Here is a 27395-nt window from a genome sequence, read left to right on the forward strand (position 1 = left end):
ATTAGGCTAAGGAAAGTAAGACTCGGCTAGATGCACGTGGCTTTGCGCTGGAATCGCTGAAGACGCGTGTTCAGTGCAGCAGGTCCTCCCATCATTAGACTATGTTAGAGCGAGACTGAACCGAAGTAGACAGCAGCGTCGAACGCGTTCAACTTGATGGGTTGAGTTAGGTGCAATAAGAGCCCGATGCTGACTCAATTTGCGCGCGCAAATATGCACGTGTTTTCAGTGTGTCGATATCTGATATCTAAAGCCCATCGCTGCCACCGTCGCCATACAGTACATCGGATCACTAGAAGGAGCGCACGCACAGCAGCGTAAGCTGCCACTGGTTTTAGCCGGTCAGGAGCAGAATAGCAAAAGTAAGTCGCTCTAGAGATCGGTTTATGTGCGCCGACAAGCCACGTACGACGGCTGGCGTTCGACACGGCTGCGAAGGCAGCAGTTGATTATGAATCGTCGTCGCGACGATTCATAATCAACCAAGTTGAGTGCACTGCCCGACGCCACCGACAGCTTTCATAACACTGCACGGTTCTAGGGAGACAAAGAGAGAGAGAGCACACGGACAGAGCGCGGTACAGCCGCGGGCTAAGTATAGCCGCGAAGTCGTTTGCCGCCTGAAGAAGCGATCAGCTCTCCGGGCGCTGTCGTCGATGCCGATTCCGCAGGGGAGGACAGTGCAAAGGCGGGAGCCACGGCCAGGAGAAGACGAAGGAGAGAGGCACTGCACAGAGCTCGCATTGTCGGGTCGGCGACGCCACGCGGCCTATTTTTGAAGAGCAGTGGCAGCATCGTCAAAAGAATGACCCAGCCAGCGGCTATAGCTCGAAGCACGCTGCACTGTATACGGTCGCAGGTCCAAGAGCGCAGGCTGTCGTGGTCACCTACGCGTAGGTTGCACAGTAGCGGGCCATTCGAGCGATTCCGCTTGCGCGAGCGAGAGACTGTTCGCGAGAGTCCGGGTGCGGACAGCGTGTAACATCCTGCCCGCGATGAAATGGTCTCGCGGCCATCATTAGCAGCCGCGCGGCAGTCGTCGTCGACAGGAATGCCCGGCGGAGTTATGCGAGCGTGTAGGCAGACGGGAAGAGAAACGGACTCGCTTTCTTTTGTCGGTGCAGTAAGCAAAAGGAAACGACTGCGTGTATACAGGTTCCGCAGGATGCATCCTATACCCATGTACGCCCCAACCGAGGAAATCAATGGAAACGTAAGGAGAACGGCAATTTTCGTTACGCGTGCCTGTCAGTCTGACTTTCCGAACTGAATGACCACCGAATAGAAGACAACCAACTGGACTATAGGACAGCATGAGACAGCAGGGCTAGCTATAATGTCCATTTTGTGTATGAAGTCCTTTTCGTCTCTGGTTAATTTACCTATCATGCGCGTTTCTTTGTCTACTCACTGAAGCTGTTTCGTTGCAGCATTTTTTAGTCTAAAGTCCAGCCAGGATGTGTTCCGGTAAATTAAGAGAACTCAATTAACTTATGGCTCTGCGCGTGCCTTGAATCGCACCGATTTTCTGTCTTTTGGGATATGACAGACGGGAACGGGAGGCCAACTGCAGCCCGCACGGGACATTCGAAGACGCTACAGATCAAACAAATCGGATGACGTCACGATTAAGCTGAAATTCTCGCGGCGATGCGCTGTCACGGGAAAAGGAAGTAAAAAACATACAGAACGCATTTCCGGCGCATGTGCGGCACTAGGTCGACGCGTCCGCTGTACACGCCATGCGGATTGCCACGCTAATATGATCGCATTTACACACATTGGCTGCTGCGGCCGCATTTCGAGGGGGGGGGGGGCGAGAAACGCTCGTGTATTTAGATTTAGGTGGACGTTAAAAAACGCCGGTGGATGAAATTAATCAATTAGGAGCCTTCTATATTACGGCGTGCCTTATGGTCAGATCGTGGTTCTGGCACGTACAATCCTATAGCCTTTGTGTACAACACACGTAGGCCGGTATAACAGCACGGTCATCGTGCAACCTAAGCGGTCACATCCACGCCGAGCGACGACACATCGAAAATAGAAGTTACAGTTTCAGTGATATATTGTGAACAAACATTCCGAAGAAATCGGAAGTGCAATTTCTTCGTATGAGTACTTCCAAGTGAGTACTTCCAAGTGAGTACTTCCAAGTGAGTACTTCCAAAAGACGGCAAATAACATTACCTTTGTTCTGTCCAGCTACGTGTCATTGGCATATTTTTAAACTCTAGCTAAATTTAACTGGGACACCCTGTATAGACGGCAGTGGCTGAACGCTGCCCTATCTCCCTTGCAGAGCCGACCGAGTGACGGTCTGCGCACTTGGCTGGGCCGTTTTTGCAGCCAGACTCACTGCGGGTCGCTCGCGTCCTAGGAGACCTTCTAAACCTCCGCCGGGCGCAGGTCGCACACGCACCGTCGATACCGTGACAATATGTATATACGGTGGAGGCGACGGCGAAGACGCGCCTCGAGTGTCGTGTCCTTATACGAGCGCAGGCCTGTATAAAGAGAAATGGCCCTTTATAACGAAGTACTGAATATGTCCCTGTCGAATTCATGTATTTCATACGTATCGTGAACGCGTCTACAACGAATTAAGGCCGCTTCAACGGATTCGCCTGTACCACGAAGGAATTTAGGCATCCTCTGAAGGCTGATTTGTTGCTTTGTATACGACGAGCTGCACCCACAGCGGTGCCGCCACCGCCTTCCGCAGGCGAGGTGCACTCTGCGCTAGCGCTAACGGCAGCGCTAGCGACACACTTCACGATCGCGTCAATATTAGTAGTTCATGCTGCACTGCTCCAGGAATCCCTCAATTTGTATGCGTGCATGCTTGTTTTAACGCATCAACGGGTACGACACTTGCGGAATACGTCGCCGTTGATGGCGACGTTATGATGTAATCGTAACTGACGACCGATGACGTCTTCAAAGACATCTAAGGCGCAAAGGACGCGATTGTCAACGAAAGCAAGCGTGATGAAGATCCCGTAAATGAAGGAATAATTTTTGACGGCAAGGGAGGCGACAGCGGCAGCTCTACTTTGCGCAGCTCCAGCGTTCCGCCGCGGAGCATGCTGCGAACATCGGTGCAATAAGGTTGGCAGCAGTTCTGTGGGGAAAGAAAAGCTAATTATTGCACTTAGTATCTCCTGAATTCAATGTAAAACTAAGGTTTTCTTTTACTGAACGCGCTTAGTCCGCTCCAATGTGAGCGGCACGGTGCGCGACCTTTACAACGAAGTAGCCTGTATAATGAAGGATTTTGGAAGTCCCGAGCACTTCGTTATAAAGGCGTTGGACTGTATTTGCTATCACAATGAAAGGTCGAAATACGGATCGAATACAGGAGCCGCTCTTCCGCATATGTTGTATACTCGCGCATGTCGCTATGCTTTCACTGGCAGCTTACTAAAACGTACAAGGTTCTAGTTTATCCCAAGAAACTCCGTGTAAGATGTCAAAACCCTGTAGCAAATGGTGATGCCGAATAAAATGTCATGTGCATCGGTTGTCACGAGCCTGCGCAGCCGGACACTGCGGACACATAATGGACCAGCGATTTCCTATGCACAACGAACGTTTCGCGCAGCCCCACTTGTGTGTTTAGCAGAAATCTACCATGTATAGGGTCGCCATTTGGAAATGCTGATGCAGCGAGTTGTATATATGCACAAATTTTCACAGCTTTCACAACAATTAAACAGTTACTGTGTATTCGCCGGACGCTAACTATAGGAACACATAACGACGGCCAATGCTCCGCAAGGGGCACTAAAGGAAAATAAATGATAACGAAAGTATGTTTATAACAATGAAGATGATGCGCGAGGGAGGGAAGAGGGTGGAGAGAAGAAACTGCAACTACAAAAACCATGTCGCAAGTTTCCACATCACCGAAATTCTAATACCATGTTTTCTTTTGCAGTTCATAATAAGAACATTATTCTTGCGCACAGTGAATTAACGTGATGACCTACACGTAGGTGAACCGCAATCACTTTCAGTTACCAAAACGACAGCGCCCAGTGCTTCACTATGTTTCACACTATTATGTGCACAACACACTGCTGTTATATATGATGACAATAAAAAAAGAAAGCACTAAATATAGGCACCGTGATGAAGAAGCCAGATGCTTTCCGTGACGTTTTCCGTCAGCAGGAAATTACCGCACACAGCCGGCCTAGTTGGTGGGGCACAAGCGACGGGTTTCTTCATCTGCTGTTCAATCGCTGCCTATCGTAGAAGTTGACGGCGTCGCGTTTGAAAGGCTTCAGTCACCAGGAAGCCAACGTTGCCGAGAAAAGACAAAACACGCTTACGGCACGGCTCCTAACAGCTCTAGCTCAGACCAATGGCTTTTTATTCTCCTTCTACCATTTCACTTGCACAAGCGCTGTTACTGAAATTGTTTCTTTTTCCCCTTTTTTTCCCTTGTCGCCACACCTAATGTAGAGCCAGCAGCAATGGAATGCAGCATGGAATGACGGTTTGTGACTGTCCTAGACGTGACTTACAGTTAGGCTGATAAATGATATACGGAAGACAGAGAGAGAGGCCTGCACAATGTAGCTTTAAGCTTTTCAAGAGCCTTGGGCACGAGAAGTCAAGCGACAGAACAGACAAAAAGTTGATCGCCGAGCACTGCGCTAGGTACTGGTAAATGGCCAGCCATTACAGGCGCGACAATGCTCCATCACAGCGGGATCGATGCCTTCCGCCGAGGATATCTCGCGGGGCAAAGCGAAACGCGGCGGATTAACGCTGCGTGCATCGCGAGGGGAATCGGAGAGACAAAAGCCGGCGCGACGCCGGGGTCTGCGCGAGGCCTTTCCACCACGCCAGTACGATACACACGGGCCGACAGCAGAATTTAATTTCACGAAAGCCGGCTAGGAGGAGAGAAGGGGGGCCGGCCGGGCGCCCGGCACGGATAACTTTAGCTCGGCGCTGACCTCGCCCGCTTCCCCGCATAGAAGCGCACGGCGAACACCGAGAGAGGCTCAATTTTAGGGCCGTGTCAGTTATGCAAAGTTGGCTCCCAGGACAGGCACTGTTTCTTTTTTTTTTTTTTCCTTCTCCCTCTTGAAAGCAGCATCGCAGAGACCGGGCGTCCTAGCTCTCCTCCCACCGAAAGAGCACTAACAGCTCCCGGGACAACGCTGCTTCACAACCAACTGTCATGACAAGTGGGGGGTTGGGATCTGGAAAGACGGGCATGGGAGGAATGGCTCGTCCGACCTGTTCGTCTCTCAATGCGCCACGCAGGCAGATGCGGATGGCGGAGAGAGGATGAGAGCGCCAGGGGTGCAATTTGGCCCGCGTCTCCTCCACCCGTTCCCTCCCCTCCTGGTCTGGCGCCCCGGGCCGCAGCCCACAAAGGGGGTCTGCCGTTTACCAATAAGGCAAGTTTATTGCCACATCGATCGCGAGCCGCGCGCTCGCCCGCAGTCCGGCTGTAAAAATATTTTCCCCGTGTGTTGCGATAGGCAGTGGGGGAGTGAGGGGGACAGCCGTCGCCCGCTACGCTCGCTCGCTCGCAAGGCGGCACGGGGGCCGCGAGGAGGAGGGGGTCCGGCGCCACTTTTTTATGCGCGCCGCGCTCTTGTTTTCTTTTGCCCTCTCCCGTATGCGAGCCGCTCTCTCCCAAAAAGAATGGGCGAGTTAGAGAAGGAGGGAGACCAGCCCAGTCAGGTGACCCCGATCGAGCGCTCCGGTTGGAGGAACGCCGCGCCTAACACACTTTTTTTCCGTCGGCTAAAAATTTCTCGGGGAAGGAAGGCTCGCAGACGAGACGCCGGCACTCCCGCGGGCCGGGCTAGGAAAACATTTTTCCGTGCCGCCGCTGCCGCCATCTTGGAGCGGCGCCCGTTGGCGAGGTCGTCGTCGCCGACGCCGCATCTGCTGCTGCTGCGGTGCACGACGCGGGAGCTTTGTTTTAGGACGACGGCGACGCCGGCCCGCTCCAGCACGCGCCTGCTGACCCGCGGGGAGAAAAACGTGAGTCCTCTTGCCACGCGAGGCGTCTAGAGGCGTCAGCTGCCGGGCGCCGCAAGCGACCCTGGTTGTATGTGCGTGCGTCCACTCGCCCCCTCCTACCCTCGTACACTCAGTCTCCGCTTCCCGGAAGTGACGTCACGCTCCCGTGCAAGCGCATCGGTAGCAGCTCGACGTCTCGGCCGGCGTCTTGCGATGTCGCCGGTGTGTCGTTTTTGTTGTTCCCTCAGCAACGCAGGCCCAGAGGCCCGTTTTCAGAGGCCGTCGCTGAAGTTGTTACTCGGACCGCTGCCTCTGTTCAACATTGAACCGACAGCCGCATCATACGGACCCAGCATATTCGATTAGGAGCGGGGTTTGCAGACCATGCATCCTTAGATCCCTCTTGCGATCTCGAAGACTGATGTTTTGAGGGCTAGTCGTTGTTCGTGCACGAGTCATCTGGGGTCGTGTTTTCGATCACTTTCGGGGATTTCATTTCCAGTTCGCGTTGACTGGATAGCCCAGCGGATAAGATGCCCGTGGTTAGGCGTGGTCACGCCAAAGGCGAAAGTATATGCACATAAAAAATACGGCCCTCGTTTAACCACAATTATTCCGCTTTCAAGGCTCATATATGGCACCTACGAATGCGGCGTGCAATGTTTTCGGCCACTTCATGAAGAAAAGCACAGATAATTCGGGTTCCATTCCTGAAACAACTGCTTCACAAAGGCACGCACATGACGCTTTCTGTTGAAGCGTGCCGGCATAGCTTCGTGACTGTTTGCCTCAATCGCCAAAGTTCGTGAGACCTTGTGGTTCGCGGAAACCCTATATCAACGAGCTCACTCAACGCTTTCGTTTCATGCAACTCCTCCACGCGTGTCATTGCTGTGGAGCCACTGCTTCTCGCCGAAGGCGTGCTATGGCCGATGCAACATGCTTTTTGTTTGTTTTTTTTCTGTACCAGCAATGGATGGCGCAACGGCACTGGGAAAACTAAATTCATTATTGTTTCCATTACATGACATCTTTCCAACGCAGCCTCAGCTGAAGACAATAGGAAAACGCAAGATAAACTTTGAGTCAAGAAGATCACTAAACTTATCGGAGAAATGGAGTGCATTATGAATTGGTAAAACAAATAGAACTGACCCTGAGTGCGAAAATGTGCAAGGACTATGGCGTCGTATGGCGCATAGGTCTGCGCCCTCGCTCTTTTCAATTACAGTGTGAGCCATGTAAGAAGTTTGCATTTTCGAATTTCCTCGAAACATGCCGCCTTGCTTTAAGAAACGGTGGCATCCGTATTGGTCGTTTTTTGTTTGGCCCGAAGGCAGCAGTAATTAACCGAAATAATTTACGGCACAAATTTACAGGAACATACGGCACGCTTAAATGTGAAAATGCGCACCATTAAAGAACGTCACCGTATACCACTCTAGCGAGGAAATAGCCAACGAAACAGGTACAGTTGAGGGCTTTGTAGTTCGTTTATTGCTGCAGAAAGGGCACCACCTTCCGCGAAGCTGGGACTCCTCTCCAGAAACATTAAACGAAATCGACCGAACTGCACTACCGGTGCCCAGTTAGACTCGCACGTAATCCTTGTGTAATGTTTTGAGGGGCCGGGGTCGAAGAGGAAAGAACGACCGCCTTCGCTTCTCGATACGCACGTGAGCAGAAACTCATGCACGCGGAGAAAGCCGAACTTGTTTACTGGTGAGCCACGGCTATAGCGTGACGCGAAAAATGTCGTAAGCAAGGCGTGACGTGGAAACGGACAGAATTGCGCAGCTTAAAATTCCACGTCACACATGCGCCAAATGCGTGGAGGGTTCCTCTAGGACGCCAAGTCGATGTGGTGTCGCCGTGCCTCTGTTTACGATTTGAAAGTCATGCCTGTACCCACGGTCGTTTCGCTGCAGAATACTTCGGACGGAGCTGCGTATGACAGTGCTGGTTGGGACCATCGTGTTCAGACGCGTAAAGCTGAGGATACGGACTTCTTGCTGCATTGTCTCATGTTCTAGCTATAAAGCTTTTTCAGCGAGACGTAACCCTTACAAAAATTTTATAAGAAGTCTATAGACAGTCTATAGACCTTTCTATAAACATTTTTGTAAGGGAAATTTCTTCGCTCTCCACTTTCTCCCGTCAGTAAGTGCTCTAGCACATTCTGGTTGAACAGTGCCTCACAACACGTGGCCACAGGCGCTGCTACTCGCGTCGCCGTCCTGGTGTGTCGGCAAAACAGTAACGCTGACACGTTCAGGCTACAGTTTTCTGTTGCGCTGTATACAGCCGAAGCGACGCAGGTCAGACAAACGAACCATTTCAGGTAACCTGCAGCGCTTTGGGCGCAAAAAGAAACAAAAAAAACTATAATGCCACGTTTGACAAACATGACTTACGGCGACGCGACTTATTCCGCAAACGAATAAAAAAAATGGAAGGCTTCATGCCTTTGGAGTTTAAGGTCATCATCCTCGGGTCGTATTTTTCAACGATCCATTTCATTTCCCATTATTTTGTAGTCATTTGTAACGGAGAAACGCAAATAAAGTAGTTCATTACAAAACGCGCAACACCTGGCGCGCTACCTTATCCGACTCGCCCGCTCTCCTCCGTCGAGGCACCCTCGTGGCGTGGCGTCGCAGCCAATGGGCATTCAGGGTGCTATTTCGCTGATACAGATGCCGCCGGCTTTGTCGCTCAATGGGCGATTCGATGCTTTCGCATCAATGCAGCACCGCCCCTGCATTCGTCCACTTCCTTTGTTGCCCAACCTTTCTACGCGCGAATTAAGTCACACGGCAAAAATCGCGAAGCTCTTCGGTCCGTATACGAACTACTTCGTGCATTCGCCAGCGCTTTCCCGTGCCAGAAGACGGTGTCCAGCAGCCACGGCCGCTATATCACACAATAAGCAGGGATGCTCAAGTCCCTCGTGTCCGGGTAGCGTGCACTCGGCCGAAATATGCGCCGCTTGGCGCTGCTTATGGTTAACCTCCGCCGAAGCTGCCCACTCATGTGCGGCGACGCATGGAAGGAACTCGGTGCTGGCGCGTGCATAGAAAAAAAAAAAAAAAAATAACGAGCCGACGATCTCCGATCTGCAGTGATCAAAGTACCGCAGCTGGTTCACTCAATGTAGATTATAAATAAGCCACTGCTTCATTATTTCCTCCCGTCGTCCCGCATTCGACGCTTTTATCGCTGCCTTTTCCGCACTTTTTTTTACTTTCTCGTTCGAGTCGCTCAAAGTTCGCACTCTCGACACGTCGAATGAAACAGAGAACAAAGCGGCTCAGAACGGGCCCCGCGGAGAGACATAAAAAAGAAATAAAGTTAAGTCTCGGCAGTAGGAAAAAGAGAAACCTGTCTTCGCGGGAGAGTGAACACAAGAGGAAGAAAAAGAAGAGGCGGGTAGGGGAGTTCGTTGCCTTGGGGGCCCCAAGCAAAAGCCTGTTTCGCGATGAGGTGTGTGTCTGTGTGTGTGTGTACGGTAGACAGATAATAGACGGGCCATACCGACACTTTTCGTGGTTTCTTTTCTTTCTTAGCGGGACAGAAGAGAAGGAATCGAGATTGGCATCACCTTCGCGCGTACGATATGAACAGGGGACGCCTTTGTGCGCGAGGACTGTAATGACTCGCCGCGCCTTTGCTTTCCAGGCCGCTCCCCGACTTGGGAAACTTGTCTGGAGAGAAAAAGAACCCTTCCTCTTCGAAAATATATGTGTGAAACAGTGGTTTCAGAAATGATATGCGTCCATTGAGCACTTGAGGCGCATGGTGAAGGGGCTAGCGGTGTATTTGGCGGAAGGGAGAAAAAAACACAAACACCGGACGGAAATGTGCGAAGCCGTGGAGGGTTCGAGTCGGGTGTTCAACGTGTCTTACTAGACGCGGGCAACCGCCGATATAACCAAGATTCGAGAGGTGCGGGTAGCTCCCTCGAGTGGCGTAACACTACGTGCGTGCCGCACTGTCGGCTGGATACCGCTAAGCATCAAACGCCCTTGTGCAGAAACAAAGGCCATTTCATTTTCTTTTGCTAACGCGATAGCGCTATAGGGGCCCCGTGTAGCAGAAAATCTCGTGTCGGTGTCGGCGGAGTCCTTCGTGAGCGAAAATTTTCGTATATACTTAGACATATGTATATGCCGTCCTTGCTATACGACATGCGATATATATATACGGGTTATAGTGGCACACCAGTCTCAAATTAAAGTTGCTCATACCTTGTCTTACATTCTTGACAAGGTTATTCCTCGGAATTTTGAGAATGATAGCCCACAAACAAATGTCATGAAACACAAGACCGACAGCGCAGGCCTTTTATGTTAGATCTTCTCAGACTTCAATATTAAGCGAAACAATAACAGAAACCTGAAAATGCAACTATTCTGGCGTGCCTGTGCACTACCTTCGGGATTGGCCCGCGCGAAAGGCCGCGTTTCTACTAGAAAGCTCGCCCCTTCATGCATAGCGTTCGCCGTCAGTTTCCCAGCAAACGTTACGTTACATAGGATGTAGGTGTCGTGAAACGTGAGTAGCCAGTGATCTTTGAACACTATCGCGTTGCACTCTTAAAGGCGCAGCTTAAGCGTCCTCCAAGCTTTTTCTTCCCTCTTTTTTTTTCTCCCCTCCCTCTTTTTTTTTTCGTGTGTGTGTGTCATTGCCTTGGACATGGTTCGCGCGCTGCCCTTATCGGCAGCTCGCCGCGCCGGGTGATATAGAATGATAAATGAAATGCGACGTTACGAAATACTGGCTTTGGTCTTGTTTTAAACCTTGGTGCCTAAACTTGCACATTGTCTATGTGTTACGTAAGCACATTATGGTTTCAAACAGTTGTGCGCGCGCGCTGCAGTTCATTCGTGTCGCGACAGTGCAATCAGAGCACAGTGCAGCAATATAAATGTGCAGTATATGATGTCGCTTATCTTGTGAAACGTATGAATGAGCCCGACAGCGTCAGTCTACGACGAATGGTTTGGGTCCGATAAGAGTCGGCGGAACGGCGTGGCGTGAGTCGCAAAGCGGGCCAAGCAACTCGCTGCTTTGAGGCTGCTCACAAAGGGATGCACGTGTGCGCACTGCGTGGCTCACAGCGAAATGATAGTAATGGTGAATGAAATACTGAAACGATGCGCGGAAGCATAATAATAATAATATTTGGGGTTTTACGTGCCAAAACCACTTTCTGATTATGAGGCACGCCGTAGTGGAGGACTCCGGAAATTTTGACCACCTGGGGTTCTTTAACGTGCACCTAAATCTAAGCACACGGGTGTTTTCGCATTTCGCCCCCATCGAAATGCGGCCGCCGTGGCCGGGATTCGATCCCGCGACCTCGTGCTCACCAGCCCAACACCATAGCCACTGAGCAACCACGGCGGGTGATGCGCGGAAGCAGGCGAACGATGTTCACCGTTTAAAAAATAAAGGCAAAGAACCTCTCTCGTGCCCACGTGCATTGATTGAAAATCACGTGTCAGTAGCTGCGTCAGACAAAAAGCAGTTACAGCGATAATATCCAGCGGACAGGGATTTTATCTTCTGCTCTGGAACATGTATCTTCCGTCAAGCCATTGTGATCAGCCCGACCTAAGCAAATGTGTCTCCAAGTTCGGACAGTCCAGTACTGGACAAAGTCCTTCCATGCAATAAAAGGTATACTGATATGTTCAGATAAAGCGTGAGCATACTTGTAACACATCTGCCCGATTTGTCAGCATCCTCCGCCGCGCAGACTGGCTTTATATTAACTCCATTAATAACACACCGACTAAGTAGACTAAGCAGGCTCTCCCAGTTGTTCTCACTGCCCAAATAACACCTCCTTCACTTGTACGTCCCGGCTCTGACCACACGCAAAAGCCTAACCACAATGCCTCTGAATGTTACACACGTTCATCCATCCCCAATCTTTTCAGAACTGGCTCACTCTGCCATACGAGCCACCAGAAGGGCTCATATCGGCCTTCGTGCGGCATGTGCAACAAGTGCCGGCTATAAGCTGTTAGACAGGGCGACTGCCGCTCCCGTGCCATGGACTGGGTCGAATATTTCTTTTTTCTCGGTATAGCGCGCTTTTACTCTGATCTCAGAATCCCGCTCCGTTTACTCGTGGTGCGCACGGTATACCCGGTCCCCTGCAGCTGAATATTTCCGCTCCCTTCCAACAGTGCTCGCCATGTCATGGTGCAGGTCCAGGACTAAGCGAATGGAGAGGATGGCCGAGCACTGTGCCAACAACGACCCAATGTCCGGCGGGGCCGGCGTTGCGGCGGGAGACAGCCCCGGCCTGTGCGTGAGCCAGAAGATCCACTGGCCGCACAACGTCACCTGCTACCTGGTCAAGTTCTACCGGCAGACGCCGTGCCTGTGGGACCACTCGCACCGCGACTACAGCGACAAGGCGGCCAAGGAGCGCGCCCTGCAGCAGTTCTCCAACGAGACCGGCTACCCCGTCGAGGCCGTGCGCAAGAAGCTCATCAACCTGCGCAACCAGTTCACCAACGAGTGGCAGAAGATGGACCGCAGCAGCAACTCGGCCAAGCCGTACCGAACCAAGTGGGCCTTCTACAAGTCCCTCACTTTCCTCAAGGATGTCGTACTGCCACGAAAGCCCAGAAACGCCTTGCATGTGAGTAGAGCAGAGACTCGCCTCAGCACAAAGTGATCGGGCGAGCATATAGCGAGCCTGCACTTCACGCATCGTGTAGGGACCATTTGAATTTCAGCTATTTATTTCCTTCGTTGGCGAAATATGTTTCGCCTCGAACGGCGCATGCCTTTGCAATATAATAAGCAAATCTTGCGGAAATAGGGTCGCTGTTCCAATACAGGTGAAAATTAAATAGCATTTTAGAATAACTGAAAGTTTGCCAATATTTACCCATGTGGTGAAGCTCACTACTTCGTTATTTGCTACGCGTTATTTACTCCGTTATTTACCTGCCTTGCATGCACACAGTATTCTCGCAGGCGTAAGCCTCCGAATATTCCTATACCGTTGCCTTGTAATGCGCTAGCGGTCGTATAGTATTGTGCCGACTCAGCTACACTTATACATGGCTCTTGCTTTCACGTTAGCCACAGACTACTGGCATTGCTGCGAAATGTGGACGACGCCCCCAACACACGTGGACGCCGTGCATGTTGCCTTCGCACGCGTATACAGACAGGGTGGGTTTGCGAGCACCGATGAGCGAGGTACGCGCAGACAACATCGTCCAAGCAGTTTCAGTGAATGTGTGTCGACGCGACGCGCATTATTAGTATGGCAGTGATCGGCCTAAGCGCATCTCGACTGCAGTAACGGGCGCTAGCCACCAACTACTTCTGAAAAACTTTCGTCGTGCTCTTTTACCCGCAGCACGAGGGCGTACACATGAGGATGCCTCCGATGGGCGTCCAGGGTTTCGACTCCCGCTCGATGGACATGAGCTCGAGCTTTGGTTTTGCCAGGGAGCGGCGGCTCCAAGATGTCCCGCAGTTCCATCACGACGGCCTGCGACTCGAGAATTCTGCGCATAACCATCAGAACCACAGGGCATCGCACAACAACGAAGACTCCTCGCATATCGATGGGGCCTCCGGCGGGCCCGCGCTGCTGGACGGCGTAGGGTCGCAGCACCAGGACGGCCACCGAGACGGTTCTTCGCATCAGACGCCGCCGCAGCACCAGCCGCCTCAGGACCAGGACGTGACCGTGATCGGGGCGGGCGCCGACGTGGACGACCTGGAGCTGTCGCAGTCCAGCAACTCGTTGGTGCTCTCGCCCGAGGTGACGCTCGAGGAACCGTCGTCCAGCGAGAGGAGGATCCTCCCGGTGAGCAGCGCGCAAGATGGCATACAAAGCTCACGCTCTTGTCAAATACGTGATGTGCGTCAGGAGGCATACAAGGATTTTGTTTTTGGTCAGCGAAACAAAATTACCATGTCAGGTTTCCAACGGCGCATTTATGCTTAGAGGAGCAGCTTCAACTTTTCTGCGCTGTGTGTGAAAGGTTCTCGCTGCGGAGTTCTGACGCTCGGTGTGCGACGCAGTAAGATATAAAGGAGGAACGAAACCGTACAACGAGATAACACTTGTTTCGTTTGCTTGCTCTTCCGTGTCTTCACTGTGTACACATGCATGCCATATGCGCCAATAACACCGAGTTATAGGACTACGAGAACAACCGCACTTCGCAGCATTGTTTGAATCGGCCCTAACTTCTTTTCAGGCGGAAGATGACGGGTTCCACCAAGATATACGACCAACGTACACATTTCCAGGGGAGCGTTACGGCGACATCCAGAGGTACGGAAGTACAGGGAATGGTGTGCATGATCGTGCTATAATATGTTGTAGATTCGGCCTTGGAAAAAAAAAAGCCGATTGGAGACGTAGCGCGGCATCGAAGACTGTTCACGGCTGCTCGCGATGAAGTTATAAACGTAATGTTAACTGCACACAAGCGATACGCGGTTTCTAAATAATGCCACAGATCATCTCTTGCGGTCTACTTCGGAGTCCCGGGCTATAAGAACAATCACATGTCCACAGTCTATTAGGTGATTTACTTCGCCTTGACCCGAATGCCGGCTACAGCGACGAATCCGCGTCTTCGAACTTAAACAGCAGAACTAATCGTTTATTCCGTCACGACAGCCTTGTATGGATCGGTCAAACGCCAATTTAATTCGCGAACCGGGAATTGTGGAGCAGTCAGGAGGACACACAACTTCCCTGAAGGCACTCTCGATCACGATGGTTCGTGCCGCTGCAGAATTGGTGGTGTCACCGAGACTTGGCGCGGGCGCTGGCAAATGAACGTATACTTGTTACTCTGCCCGCTCTTTCGTGAGCCAGAGTACAGCGTGAGCCCGACATATAAAGGAATGCCGCGTGAAGCTTTGGTCAATTCACTAGCGCCCGGTGTTTATACGACGCGCACGTTTATCTGGCACAGGGGCGACCACGTGGACGCATTTACGTGCTACATCGGCACCGAGCTGCGACGCATTCCGGATGAGGAGACTGTGGGCCAGCTGAAGCTGCAGATCCTCAAGCTCATCTTCGACGCCCAGGCGACCACCGTCGCCTATGGCAACGCGCACCCACAGCAGTGATGGCGTGCGCTCCCGTCAACGATGAAACACTGCCAACGACAGCGGACTACGCGTGTACTACAGTGCGATCCAGTGTCGCAGGGAACGCCTTAGTAACATGCAGCATAGGGCAAGGCCCCCAACCGCACCCAAGGCTTGAGTATCCAGTCGAGTGTATCCGGACTTGAGTATACGGCCTTCGGATTTCCGCCGCTAAACGAAGGAGGAAATCCGGCCCTTCATTGTGAAATTAGGTGTTCCCTGTCACACTGGGCAGGACCGTATATATACAATGTTCTGCCGTTTTATGCATACCTAGTGATAGAAGGGAACAAGACTATAGTGATTGATGAAAAAGACCTAAGCGGCTTCCGCGCGCTTCCGCGTCTCGTAAGAACTCTGCCCGGTGACGGCGTGAAGTTCATTATGCGATATTTGTGGGCAGTTAGTTCGCGCTCGCAAACGTTTACCCAATTATTCCGCTGCGAAAACCGACCTACTTATAGTGCGCAGTGCAGGCACGGGCTTCTCAAACCGATGACAAGCAGCAACGATCTCTACGAGAGCTTTCTTTTACAAGTGCACACGTGCGGAGAGCATGCAACCTTGTTGGTACGATGTATTGTAAACGGTGCCACGCGTCGACGCTGCGCGCTTTTGGCGCTCACGTCTTGTTAGGCACCTGTCTCCTTTAAAGTACGATAGTATCTACACACTCATTACAAGATAGCATCAAAGTAGTCGCTTTCCGTTCAACGAAAAACGCAGTTTGGCAATTACGTTCGCGCTGCGGTCGTGTCACTGCATCTATGCACAAGCGAGGTAATCGCACGACGGCGAACGGTAGGATGCTGCGTCACTGTTGACTTCAATTTTATATTAACTGTTAGCTTTTGGACACGTGCTTTGCCAGGCTTTGAGCCCAAACGAAAGCTCGGAATGACAACAGTAGTGCACATACACACGTGCTATATTTATTTTTATGTATAGCCTTAATGTAATGGCGTAGCGGCGGCTGGGTTTAGTTTAGTCGAACCAGGTTCAAGGTTTATACTCTGGATGGCTAGCACGAAGTTCTGTCAACCGCCTGCTGCACTATGTTCGAGTTTGCGGAGAGAGACGAACGAACCGCTACGACACCGTAAGCCGCAGCAGCCTTGACTTTACCGTGAAAGTACGCAAACAAATGTGCGCAAAACGTACACCTGTGTTCACTTTAAACTTAACGCAGCGCATCTGGAACCCACAAAGTCTACAGATACTGGTTAGCTAGTTAGTCATACATAACCTATTTAAAGCAGCGCACTTGTTATTTAGAAAAGCAGCACCTTTAAAGCCTGTACTGATATAACGTGAGAGAGCTACCGGCGTATTGCCGAGAATTATTGTGCAATTTCTGTGTGTACGCCCCAGTCTTTGGGGGTGTGAGGGGTCACGTAGAGGGTATATATACACACGCTATGTGCATGCAAGGTCACAAGATGAACGCCATATATTTCCGTGCATTACTGTCGAATCGCTCGCGACGTGGCTCCAGTCACGTATGCGAGCAGCCAAACGAAGACGGCTCTTCCGGCCCCCACGCTCCAACGAATGTAAGTGTGAATGTGAGTGCGTGTGCGTGTGTGTGCGTGTGTGCGCGCCTGTAAGCGTCAGTTTTCGCAAAAGACGTGAAAAATGTTGGTTTATGAATAAACGTATACGCACGGATGTGATGAAATTCCTTCTCTGATCCTGCCGCGCAGGTTTTTATTATTTTTCTTCTTTTCTTGGTTTAATGCTTTCCGCTGGTCTGCGCTGCGTTAACCGCGGCGCATTGACCGTGCGGTCGCGCATTAATTTCGAGCGCCGCGGCGTCGGCGACGTTTCCTACAAAATTTACTACAGGAAACTGTGGCGCTGAAAATCGTTCAGCAACCGTGAGAATGATGCGTAGTACGTGGATTTGTCTCGCATTCATGCTTGCGGCTTCGGATGTTCTCGATGGCGTATTCATTGCGCTTCATCTTTCTAAACTTCAAAGCCATGGTACGACGCAATATGTCTCTGCGCGCACGCTTGATCATTGCGAATTGTTCCATAACGCAATATTTTGTTGAAAATGATCGATCTGCAAAATAGAGATGCGGTTTGAAGCCGGAAAGACAACGTTTAAGGCAAATTCATGTACGTAACCATTATTTCGATGCTAGCTGAGCCACCATACTTGTAGCTCCTGTATGCACGTACCAAGGTGTGCGAATATTACGACGTATGCCTACACCGTGGCACGTACTAAGGCCTAAATTCCCTTCAGGAACTTTTTCTACAGAAAACTATACCTGCGGCTGGCGGCGTGCTAGCCTTAAAATGCAGTTAGGCCAAATGGGGGTAAAATTATTGCAAATACTACGAGTGTGCTTCTTGAGCGACGTCCGCGTTGACTACAGCGATGCAAGCGGCTATCACTTTAACACAGACGAAACGGTAAACCGTGCAACACTGCTACCAATCGCGGTCACTTCTGTTATCATAGCGGATCATCACTGTTTATCATAGAGATTATCTAGCGTACATTATCATAGCCTTGAGCCCTATGGCACCGAACGGCTACACCAATACTGAAGCAGATAGAGATCGCGTAATAACGGTTGAAATCAGCCTTTGTACGTTAATCGGAACTCCAGGTCGGCTCGCGCCTTTCTTAGTTCAAGTCCGATAGCATCTGCCAGCTTCGAGTCCATTGTTTTTAGCACTGACTTTTTACAGAGGGGAAGCAACACGCACAGTTGCCTCAGGGGCAAGGCCGACGATGATAGGAATCAGGGGAAAAAAAACGAGGTTAATTTAATAAGGCATCTAGGGACACGAACCTAACAAGAACAGAAAGCCTTTGTGGCGATGCTATGAGATCAATAATTCCTGTGCGCTGTTTATCCGCTGGCGGCAAAGTTTTCATAGTGACCAAAGTTGAGGGTTGGGTTAGAGCTGCACTAGTAAAGTGCAATACAAGAGACACTGACAAAGAAGACCGGACACTCACAGCGCTGCGACTGTCGATTCCAGTTTCTTCGTGTCTGTAGCACTGGGAAATTTTTTTATGTTAATATTCCTAGGTTATCTTCTTACCAGGAACAGTCGAAATACTTCTGGTGAAGCAGAACGATGAAATGTGTTGCCACCATCGCCGCTGTCGCCGACTATATGCTCATCACAGTAATGCATTATCGCCATACCTCGCTAAGTACCAGCTGTTAAACTTCTTGATAAAAAGAAAGGATTAGGCCAACTCTCAATCGGTTGACACAAATTGGTGGACCCCACACAATATTCCTCATACTGTCCCTACTGTGGAGCAAAGCCCACAGTATATCATTTCACCTGGGAGTGCCCACACCCTCCGGGTTACTCCCATATTCCTTCACCTTCGCCTTCTTCCTGGGAAACTGCGCTGACCACTTTTGACCAGCAAGAACAGCGACGGCTGATCCGGCGGGCACGCAGAGTGGCGCGAGCCAATGGGGCCCTGAACGAAGGGCTCCACCCTACGAGGAAGTTTCCCCACCTCGTAAGAAAATCTCTCTCTCTCTCTCTCTCTCTCTCTCTCTCTCTCTCTCTCTCTCTCTCTCTCTCTCTCTCTCTCTCTCTCTCTCTCTCTCTCTCTCTCTCTCATATTTAGATGCTAGTGTTAATGCTATGTTGACGTTATGTAACGCTAAATTAATGAAACTAATGTGTTACGTTATGAAGACATTAAGCTTACTCTACGTAGCGAGAGGAAAACTATAGATTATACGAAAAAATTGCAGAGCGATCGGCCTGACGACTCTCCATAAGCCTACTGCTCAGCGCCGAGATAAAAGGAAAGGGGGGAAGAAGAGGGTTGTGAAGATGGTGGCGTGGACACAGGGCTTAAACAGTTCGTGCATTGCTTGCGTTCCTTTGAGAGGTCCATCGACAGATTACTACATTATGTAGATGCTACGTTGACGCTTTAAAACCCTTTGCCAAGAGAGGATCAACTGTACCTGCCATACGAGACCTTTGGTAAATGTCCTTTAGTGTCGCACTGAACCATACTAACGCCATTTGTGAAGTATAAATTGGTGCCGGTACGCGGGTGCTTCCTCTCCCAACTCCCTCCGCTAACGTCACAGCGGTACGCGCTACACCTCTCAGCGACCCAACCACCACGACTACTTGTCAAGCAACAGACGCCAAACTCGGAGGAAGAGGCAGAAGAAGCTAGGTTAAAATACCGCATCTAGCTGAGCGATCGCAGTGCGATGGCATTATCAGGATCGGCCCACCCACGCCTTCGATTACACTGCCTCAAGGATCGAGCCGCGTTACAAACCACATTAACCTTCAGGAGGTCCATAGCCTATCATATCCGACGCTGACTTGTGTCATGATCGACCCACCGAGTCCCCAACTTTGATTACACTGTATCCGGGATCGGTCCGCGGGTTGCTCTGGAAAAGACGGACGCCATACCCGAGTTTCAAGGGACTGCGAGACACTGCTGCACTTCAATGAACACTGAAGGAAAATATTAATTCTAGCTAGATTGAAAGATTAGGCTTCTGTAATAACGAACTCGTCATTCGTAGCGAGGGGCTTTTGTAGAAGACCGGAGTTGCGCCACCTATATTTTGTACTATATAGTACCTCATGTGAAGTCAGCATGCACTGGCCACGGAGCAAGAATCATACTTCTTTCTCCGTGGCACTGGCTGTTTCACAAAGCGCGATAGAAAGGGAAGTCACGTGAGAATTACGTTAATTAGCCTGTTTTGACGCGGGCGATTCAAATTGCGGAGCAGCAGCGGGAGCTTCGGTGGCATTTTCCACGCAACAAAGTCGTATATCACCAGAAAGAAAACGACGATAGACTTCTAGACGAATAATCTATTGATCTAACTCTGCTTAATAGTTTCCTTTAGTGTCCCATTAAATGAGGCGTATAGACATTCCTTTCGCGCACGGCCACGATTAACCTAGCGCCGGCCGTTCGCGCTGGCTGCGTACGCAAGTAAAAACAGACCCAGCGTTCTCGCGAGGTCAGCGACCGTGGGCCGAAAGCTGTTCACCCACAAATGCCCTGAGAGGGGCTACGGCGTCGCAGGAACTTTTCCCGGTTCTTGCAACATGAGATTGCGGTCCCGTAACACGAGCTCACAGCCGCGTAACGCGAAGTAAACAAGTTGATGCTGACGAAGCAGAACGGCGGCATGCCTTCGCCGCTTAGCTTACGTATAGTGCATTGTCTGCTGAAGGTTCACTACGACGCGACATTCCTAATGCCGTTGGACTTGCGTTGTGTAAGCTGATAGGTCAACGAAACTAAATGATAAACATTCTAGCATTTACCTGTTTAATACAAGTGCGTAGGAAAGGAAACAATTTCCAGTCATCATAGGCGATCACAAAAACAACGATGGCGAGCTCGTTTTTTGAGGGAAGCACCGCGAACAAGTTCATTTCATGACTAACCATTTATGTAAGAGCAGATAATGCATTTAGACACCTCCATTTCTCAAACTGAAACATGTCAAAACTATATAGACTAAAGTTAGGAGGAGATTAGTGAAAAAGACGATTCGTTATATGGTGCACGCGGCGGGCAAAGCAGCAAAATCTTGCCGAAGACAATCAGTGCGCAGCGCGTGGAAATGGCACGACCAATGAATTGTTTTATTCCAATGTGGCAGTATTGAACAGATAGTAGAGGGCAAGAACGGATATGCTGTACACATATATAGGACGATCTGGCTCTTGGACTGGTGGCGCAAGCGCAGGGAAGAAACACTTAAGAGAGCACTGCAAGTTCTGATTACATTAGCGTAGTACAAAAAAAAGTTTATATATAGAAAACAAGCAGCGGAGATGTAAGAATATCGAGTCTGGTAGCGTTCGTTACTACGGAGTCCATTTATATAGCCATAAACACTCTTGTCACGGTACAAGGAGGCAGTTCGATGAAACTAGTATACGCATAGCTACGTTTATATGCACCCGAAAAGATTGGGTCGAGTGAGAAGTCGGCTTCACATAGGTCAACCCGACAGCGTTTACATGAACTGGCACCTGGCGGGTCGAGGTCGAAGCGGTCGTTCGCCTCAAGGCGAGAGATGACGCAGCGCATCCGGTTGATCGCTGCAGGCTATGAACCGTCGACGTGACCCGCCCGCGCTGGGTCGGGCCGGCTCGCCACGACTGGATAACTGCGCAGCCCCGACCGGCTAACGTTCACCTGAGCATGACAGACAAATCTCAACCCGACAAGCCGACTCAACACGCTTTTTTTTGTAAACGCCCTGAATAAGTGACTGCGCAACGAATACGGTACCCGGATAGCTTGCATGCGCATGTGCAGTCGCGTCTCCGGACATCCGCTAACGGTTGTGTTTTCGCTGAGCTAGCAGCGCTAATAGCGACACCTCGTGAGTCGTGGCGCTGTGGGTAATGACGTCGGTTCATAAAGAATATGAGAGCAAAACTGCTTATCGAAACACTGAGTTATGCGAATTTCGATTGAATGCAGGATCGCAAGATGTCGCCACCAGCGCTCCTCCTTCCCTCTACGTGTCCGGCAGCGGCAATGCGTGCACGTCAGGTTAAATAAACACACAGGTAATACGGGAATAAGGGTGTTCGATTGCCGAAATTTACGAATCGAATCGAATACGGCTATTCGAGAAAAGCCACATGAGAATACCGAATCGAACATCGAGTATTACTCTGTTCCTAAACAAAGTGAAATATATGTGCGTGAAGTCGGTTGAATAAAAGACATCAAAAGAAAATTCACCCAGCGATTACGACACTTCCTAATGCGAAATTCGAGCGCAGCTCTACACGTGTTTTCATTTCGCGATATATTGGCTGGCGCGGACAATCTGTCTCGTGCGGCACGTTACAAACAGAGCGAAGCGTGGCACGACTGCCTCGCTAATCGGGAGATCGCGAGAGGCAGCGCGTGGGTGACGCGTGGGCGCGATTCAGAGCAGCCGCCTCAGACAGACATACGCTGATAAAGCGCCTTGTTTCCATACATGGTATCGGTGGCGTCATCGGTTAACAGACGACGCGCGCTACTCCGGCGCCATATCGTAGCCATCGTCTCCGCAAAGCCCGCCTTGCGCGGCACTATGCTTTTCTCGTCTTTTGCCACACCCTCCTCCTCCGCTTTCCTCCTCGCGCTCCATTCGCAGATCCCCGCCTCCCTCAGCGATCCGCGTTCCTTGTTTCATCCTTCGCTGTGCTCGTTCGCTCGGTTACAAGGACGCCGAGGGACGACGCCGACGTTCGCCGCAGGTACGGGCGACTAAGAGCTGCGCTCTATAAATGAGTTCCAAGGTCTGATTCGCGAATACGCGGAAAAAAAAGAACATCGTGTTTAGTACAGTTAACTTGTCAAATACTTGTGAAATATAGTGTCAAATAAGGAGACACAAAATGCACCATCTAGGGGTTAAACCTAAATTTTAGCTTTGCTCTTGTTCGTTTTGCCAAATGCAATAACATTGCAAATAACAAGCTAGGCTGAATCAGTGCATCTGAGAAAGCGGTGTGAAACTCTGCCGACCCATTTGACGCAGCAAAACATGTGCCGAAGATCCGCCCCTGTTGCCATTTCCTTTCTTGCACCGGAAAGATTTTCGCGAGTAAATTCCGCCACTTCATCGAGTCTACCGTTGCGTGTAGGCAATGAAATAAAATAAGTCTCTCGTGGCGCAGCCGCTAAAACAACCTGCTTGCAACCGAACATTAGTTACAAACCCCGGATGAAAAAAGTGCCCTTCCAATCTGTGAAGAAGGATGACCAGCGAAGCTGTGTATGTGGGTCCCTTAATGGCGAACTACACCTCCGCCACGGGTTGGCCCGGCATTGTATTATCGTCGGGATCGGCCCACGTATGGGGAGTCCTTCACGCCTGCTTCATCTCTGCAGCAGGTCGGCTCGGTATTGTACTATCTTCGGGATCGGCCCACCTATGAGGAGTTTTGTGTCTACACACGGACACGATCCTGGGGGAACTAACCCTTAACAGCTTCGCTGTAATTCGCTGCAAAATTGGTTACGTCTTCATGTTTCTTAATAAATTAGTTAATGACAACGACGAGCGCGGCAGCAGTGGCACGAGCGCGTCGGCGCGGTAGCGCCGAGGGGCGCCAACGAGACAGCTGTGGAAGACGACGACGCTGGAGCCAATCCTGATGATGATAGTTTTGAGTTTACACAGGGACACGATCCTGGGGAAACTAGCCTTCAACAGCTTCGCTGCAAAAATTTCTTTTTTAAATAATTGATAAAACGAAGCACTTTTGTAGTGCCATTTTCGATGGAAAAGCCGAAGACGTTAGTGTTCAGTGTAATAATTATCCACCGTTAAAAGACCGCATCTGTCGGGTAAACGCGCTACGAGTAAGCACCTCTCCTGCATTGTAGTTCTGCTCGAGTTTCCCAACAAGCCTGTGTAACAGCGCAAACTGACTCTCGACGGTCTCCAGAGAAAGTGCACCGTATACGCAACCTTCTATAGCGCACACGCAAGCGATAGCACGAATGCCGCCCCTTCCCCAGATGACAACTTCGTGCATGTCTGTCCAAACGCAACCAAGCCGAGACCACGCACGCCCGCTGCACCGTGACGCCCAAAAGAGAAACAAATACTGCGGACGCCAGGCTTTCGAGATCGCAACCTTCAGCGGTAAGCACCGCGAACGGCAGCATTAAAAGCATGCATGCGCTCGGAAGGCGCGAACGCGAGCCGCGTCACCGTTGATTTTTTTCGTTTTTTGCTTGCGCCGCACGCCAGTTGGTGGGTAAATATTAGTTTCCTTTCTCGAACTTCCTTCCCTCCACGGCTTCCTCTGAATCAATAACCAAAAAAAAAAATTGAAATTAAAAGCAGGCGCGAGGCTGCTATATATAAGATTTCTTCGCGGCGCTCCCGAGACCATCGCTCCCCTCTCCAGCCTCCGCCGATTTACTCTCTTTTGCAAGAACGCTCCATCTTTATGCTTCCTTTTCCTTCGCGCTGCAGCCGCGCGGCGGGAGACCTGCACGAACCGCCAGACGTCAGGCTGGCCGCCGTCGCGATCGTCTCCAGTGGCCCGTTTCTCTATCTCGGAAATTGCGTCTCGGACGTCTGTCGATGACGCCCTCGGGGAGTGTGTATACGTGATCCGCGACGCGCTTACATGCAGCGTCGAAGACAGCACACGTCGCGGCTTCGGCACGGCCAGGCGACAGCAGTAGCGTGGGGCCGCGCCAATGCGTGGTTATCACGCTTGTCCTGCTAGCCATTCGTCTTGGCTGCAGCACGCGTAATCAGCGAGAGCATGCGCAGTGCAGGTCTGTCAGTTGCCGGAGCCTCGTTTCACGGGAGAGGATCTACTCTATGGTGGATCGCCAGTCATTCAGACTTATCCCATTATGGTTATCCCGCGACGCGCGTCGGTGTCGCTTGGAGGTGCTCCGGAGAACGGTGGGACGAACGCGCCGGTCTAGTGTACTACCTGATCGATCTCGTCATTTTCTGACAATACCTTCGCTTTCACGTGACCATCGCGATGCGTCATTGTGGTGGCGGGTATTCGTTCGACGTCCGGATGCTTCTGTTGCCGCTCGGTCCCCTGGAATGCCTCCGACAGCCACACGACGCGCAAGCAACGCAGGCGGTAGTCCCGCTGGGCAATTAGATTCATTACGTCCGTTTCCGCAGCTGTGGCGCTAGTCGCCGCGCACTTGAAAGCAATCGTTCGAGAAAACAGTCTGCATACTACTGCGTGGTCTATACAGTAGTGCTCTTTCAAGGTCGGCTAAATGAGCACGGCAACAAACGCCTGATACAGTAGTATATATATAACGGCTTACACTGAAGTCGTTACTACCACGTGGGAGTTATATAAACATAGCCTGCGTATGGTACAAAGGAAGCCGGTGCTGCAAACAAAGGAATACGATTGAAAATGTTATTGACCGACGGGGTTTCGCGCACCAAATCAACACAACGGCTATGACTGACGCCGTAAAGGGGGATGCGGGGATTATAAGATGGACCATTTGGGCATCTACAATGGGCACGCACGCACGCACGCACGCACGCACGCACACACACACACACACACACACAGACACACACACACACACACACACACACACACACACACACACACACACACACACACACACACACACACACACACACACACACACACACACACACACACACACACACACACACAGGAAATCATTTCCGCCATCTCCAGTTCAGCAGCAGAAAGTCAGGGCTACTGAGCCAAGCTAGCACACTATAACGAAGCTGGTGCAATGTCCGTGCAGATCGCCATCGGTCAGCCGCATGCGAAAATGAAAATTAATGCGTCTTGGAACTTGTTTTTAAATCAATAGCATGCCAATTCTCAGTAAAGTCACCTGTCACAGGAACCTTGAACACTGGTTGCGACACTAGCTGTTATAGAACAGTTACGGAATACGGAACTCTAAATTCGCTCATGTGAGTCCGCTGCCAGCGTAATACAGAAGCCGGATGTGAGCAAAATTTTATTGAGGCTGCAATGCACGAGCTCGCAGCACAGCTGAAAAAGGCAAGTGTCGTCCTGTACACTTGCTTGTGAGCAGGACGACATGCGAGCCCCGAGTGATTTACAGCTAACAGAATGCGCTTCTTCCCGTAATAAGTGAACACAAAGACTGTTTCGTTAAGGGCCCCGGGTCGCATGAAATCCGGCGTCGGCAACCTGCGTCCAGCGTCGACCATCGTTTCGGCAAAAATCATCCCAAACGACGCATATCCAACCACGCAGGCTTTCCGAGTAGCGCAAAGAAGTTTTTGAACTAATTGAATTTCTCAAAGTAAAATACGTCACAAAAACCGTAAAGTGCGACTTACATACAAACATGACAGCGTCGTATGGTAATCTGAACATACAAGAATATACAATTCTGTTATGCGGAAACTCAAACCCCTTTCCTAATATTTCTACCATGCATAGACCGGGCCCGCTGTCCTAGATTTGCGCGCGCCTGCGGGCGCAAATCTCGGAGGTCACGGAGCGGCGTGCGCGGTTCCTTGCAACACCTCCAGATGGCGCTCCCACATAGCGTTTTCACGCAAAGGCGGCGTTTCTACCAGAAAGCTCGCCTTCGTGCATAGCGTTCGCCGCCAGCGTTTCCCCGTAAACGTTACGGTTACATAAGCTGCAGTTGCCGGGAAGCGTGAGAAGCAGTCAGGGATGTTTGAATGCTATCGCGTTCCACTTTTAAAGGCGAAGCTTAAGCGTCGTACAACTTTTTTTTTAGATTCGTCAGGTCTTCAAACCGAGAGCCCGGCAGCTCTGAGAAGCTGAACAACCACTGCATGCGTCGCGACACGGAGATGTCCTTGCGGGCGCCTCAAAACGCGCAATAAAACTGTTCACGCACGCGGAACACGCCGCTGAAGAAGCCATGTTTACAATACAACGACAGGAGCGCTGTGCTCGCGGACGGAAAAGTGAAATACGCCTGCTCCCGCAGACTCGGAGGTGCGGTAACACAGAGTTCGTCGCAGATATAGCGAATGCACAAAGGCCTACCGCAGCGCTGAGATTCCGCTAAGAATATTAAACATACGCGAAATCCGCCTAAATGCTGCTAATAAAGCTTTCACAAAAAATAAGTGATATGTGTTGCTTCTTAAATCACGCCTTCATCGAATTATTACGGTATACACAAGCCGTAAACGCTATAAACATATCCGAGGCCTAAAAAAGGTCTAAGTAAATTAAGAATTGCCTTTCTTTAACGTAGATCCCAGATGCATAGTAAAGCGGTATCGAAAGAAAAAGTAAGAAAGAACGTCTTAAATGTCACCCGCAGCATTTTGTACAGTCATGTGGCGCCATATGTTGGGTGGAAATTGGCACACTTTACCGTCTCGATGCCGTCGCTCTAGGCCTAGCGGCGTCAAAACAAACAACCCATTTGAATAATAAGGATAAAATAGCGCTTATATTTTGTCCTGAGCGCGAGATGACATTAAGCGATGACTGGTTTTATCATTTGTTTCTTGCTGTCGTGACGGAATACAACACGGGCGAATTAATATCGAAAGGGGCAGTCTGGGCACTGACATGTTGCGCAGACACGGCAACCAACGAGAGGCGCCCGATAAGCTTACCGGAACCCAGTAAACACCGTGCATGCGCTGTCATGACAGTTGGTATCGCTAAGACGGACCGATAAGAGTTTTGGTGTGCCCCGTATCAGTGGCGTAGCCAGGGGGTTGCACGCCGAG

At 50.8% G+C, this 27395-nt stretch overlaps 3 protein-coding genes across 4 annotated transcripts in view; 2 read left to right on the forward strand and 1 right to left on the reverse strand.

The window, feature by feature from the left end:
- The window catches only part of LOC142578827 (GSK3-beta interaction protein), a 613414-nt gene that overhangs the window by 439495 nt on the left and 146524 nt on the right, over positions 1-27395 (forward strand). The gene's annotated exons all lie outside the window — the stretch shown is intronic.
- The window catches only part of LOC142578820 (alpha-1,3-mannosyl-glycoprotein 4-beta-N-acetylglucosaminyltransferase B-like), a 166064-nt gene that overhangs the window by 46709 nt on the left and 91960 nt on the right, over positions 1-27395 (reverse strand). The gene's annotated exons all lie outside the window — the stretch shown is intronic.
- On the forward strand, positions 5780-16815 carry LOC142578819 (uncharacterized). Its single transcript, XM_075688424.1, has 5 exons — positions 5780-6015; positions 12214-12652; positions 13385-13840; positions 14238-14314; positions 14967-16815. The coding sequence occupies exons 2-5, from the start codon at positions 12230-12232 to the stop codon at positions 15124-15126; spliced, it is 1116 nt and encodes a 371-aa protein (XP_075544539.1). The 5' UTR covers positions 5780-6015; positions 12214-12229; the 3' UTR covers positions 15127-16815.

Source organism: Dermacentor variabilis, chromosome 4, assembly GCF_050947875.1.
Source record: "Dermacentor variabilis isolate Ectoservices chromosome 4, ASM5094787v1, whole genome shotgun sequence".
Taxonomy (NCBI): Eukaryota; Metazoa; Arthropoda; class Arachnida; order Ixodida; family Ixodidae; genus Dermacentor; species Dermacentor variabilis.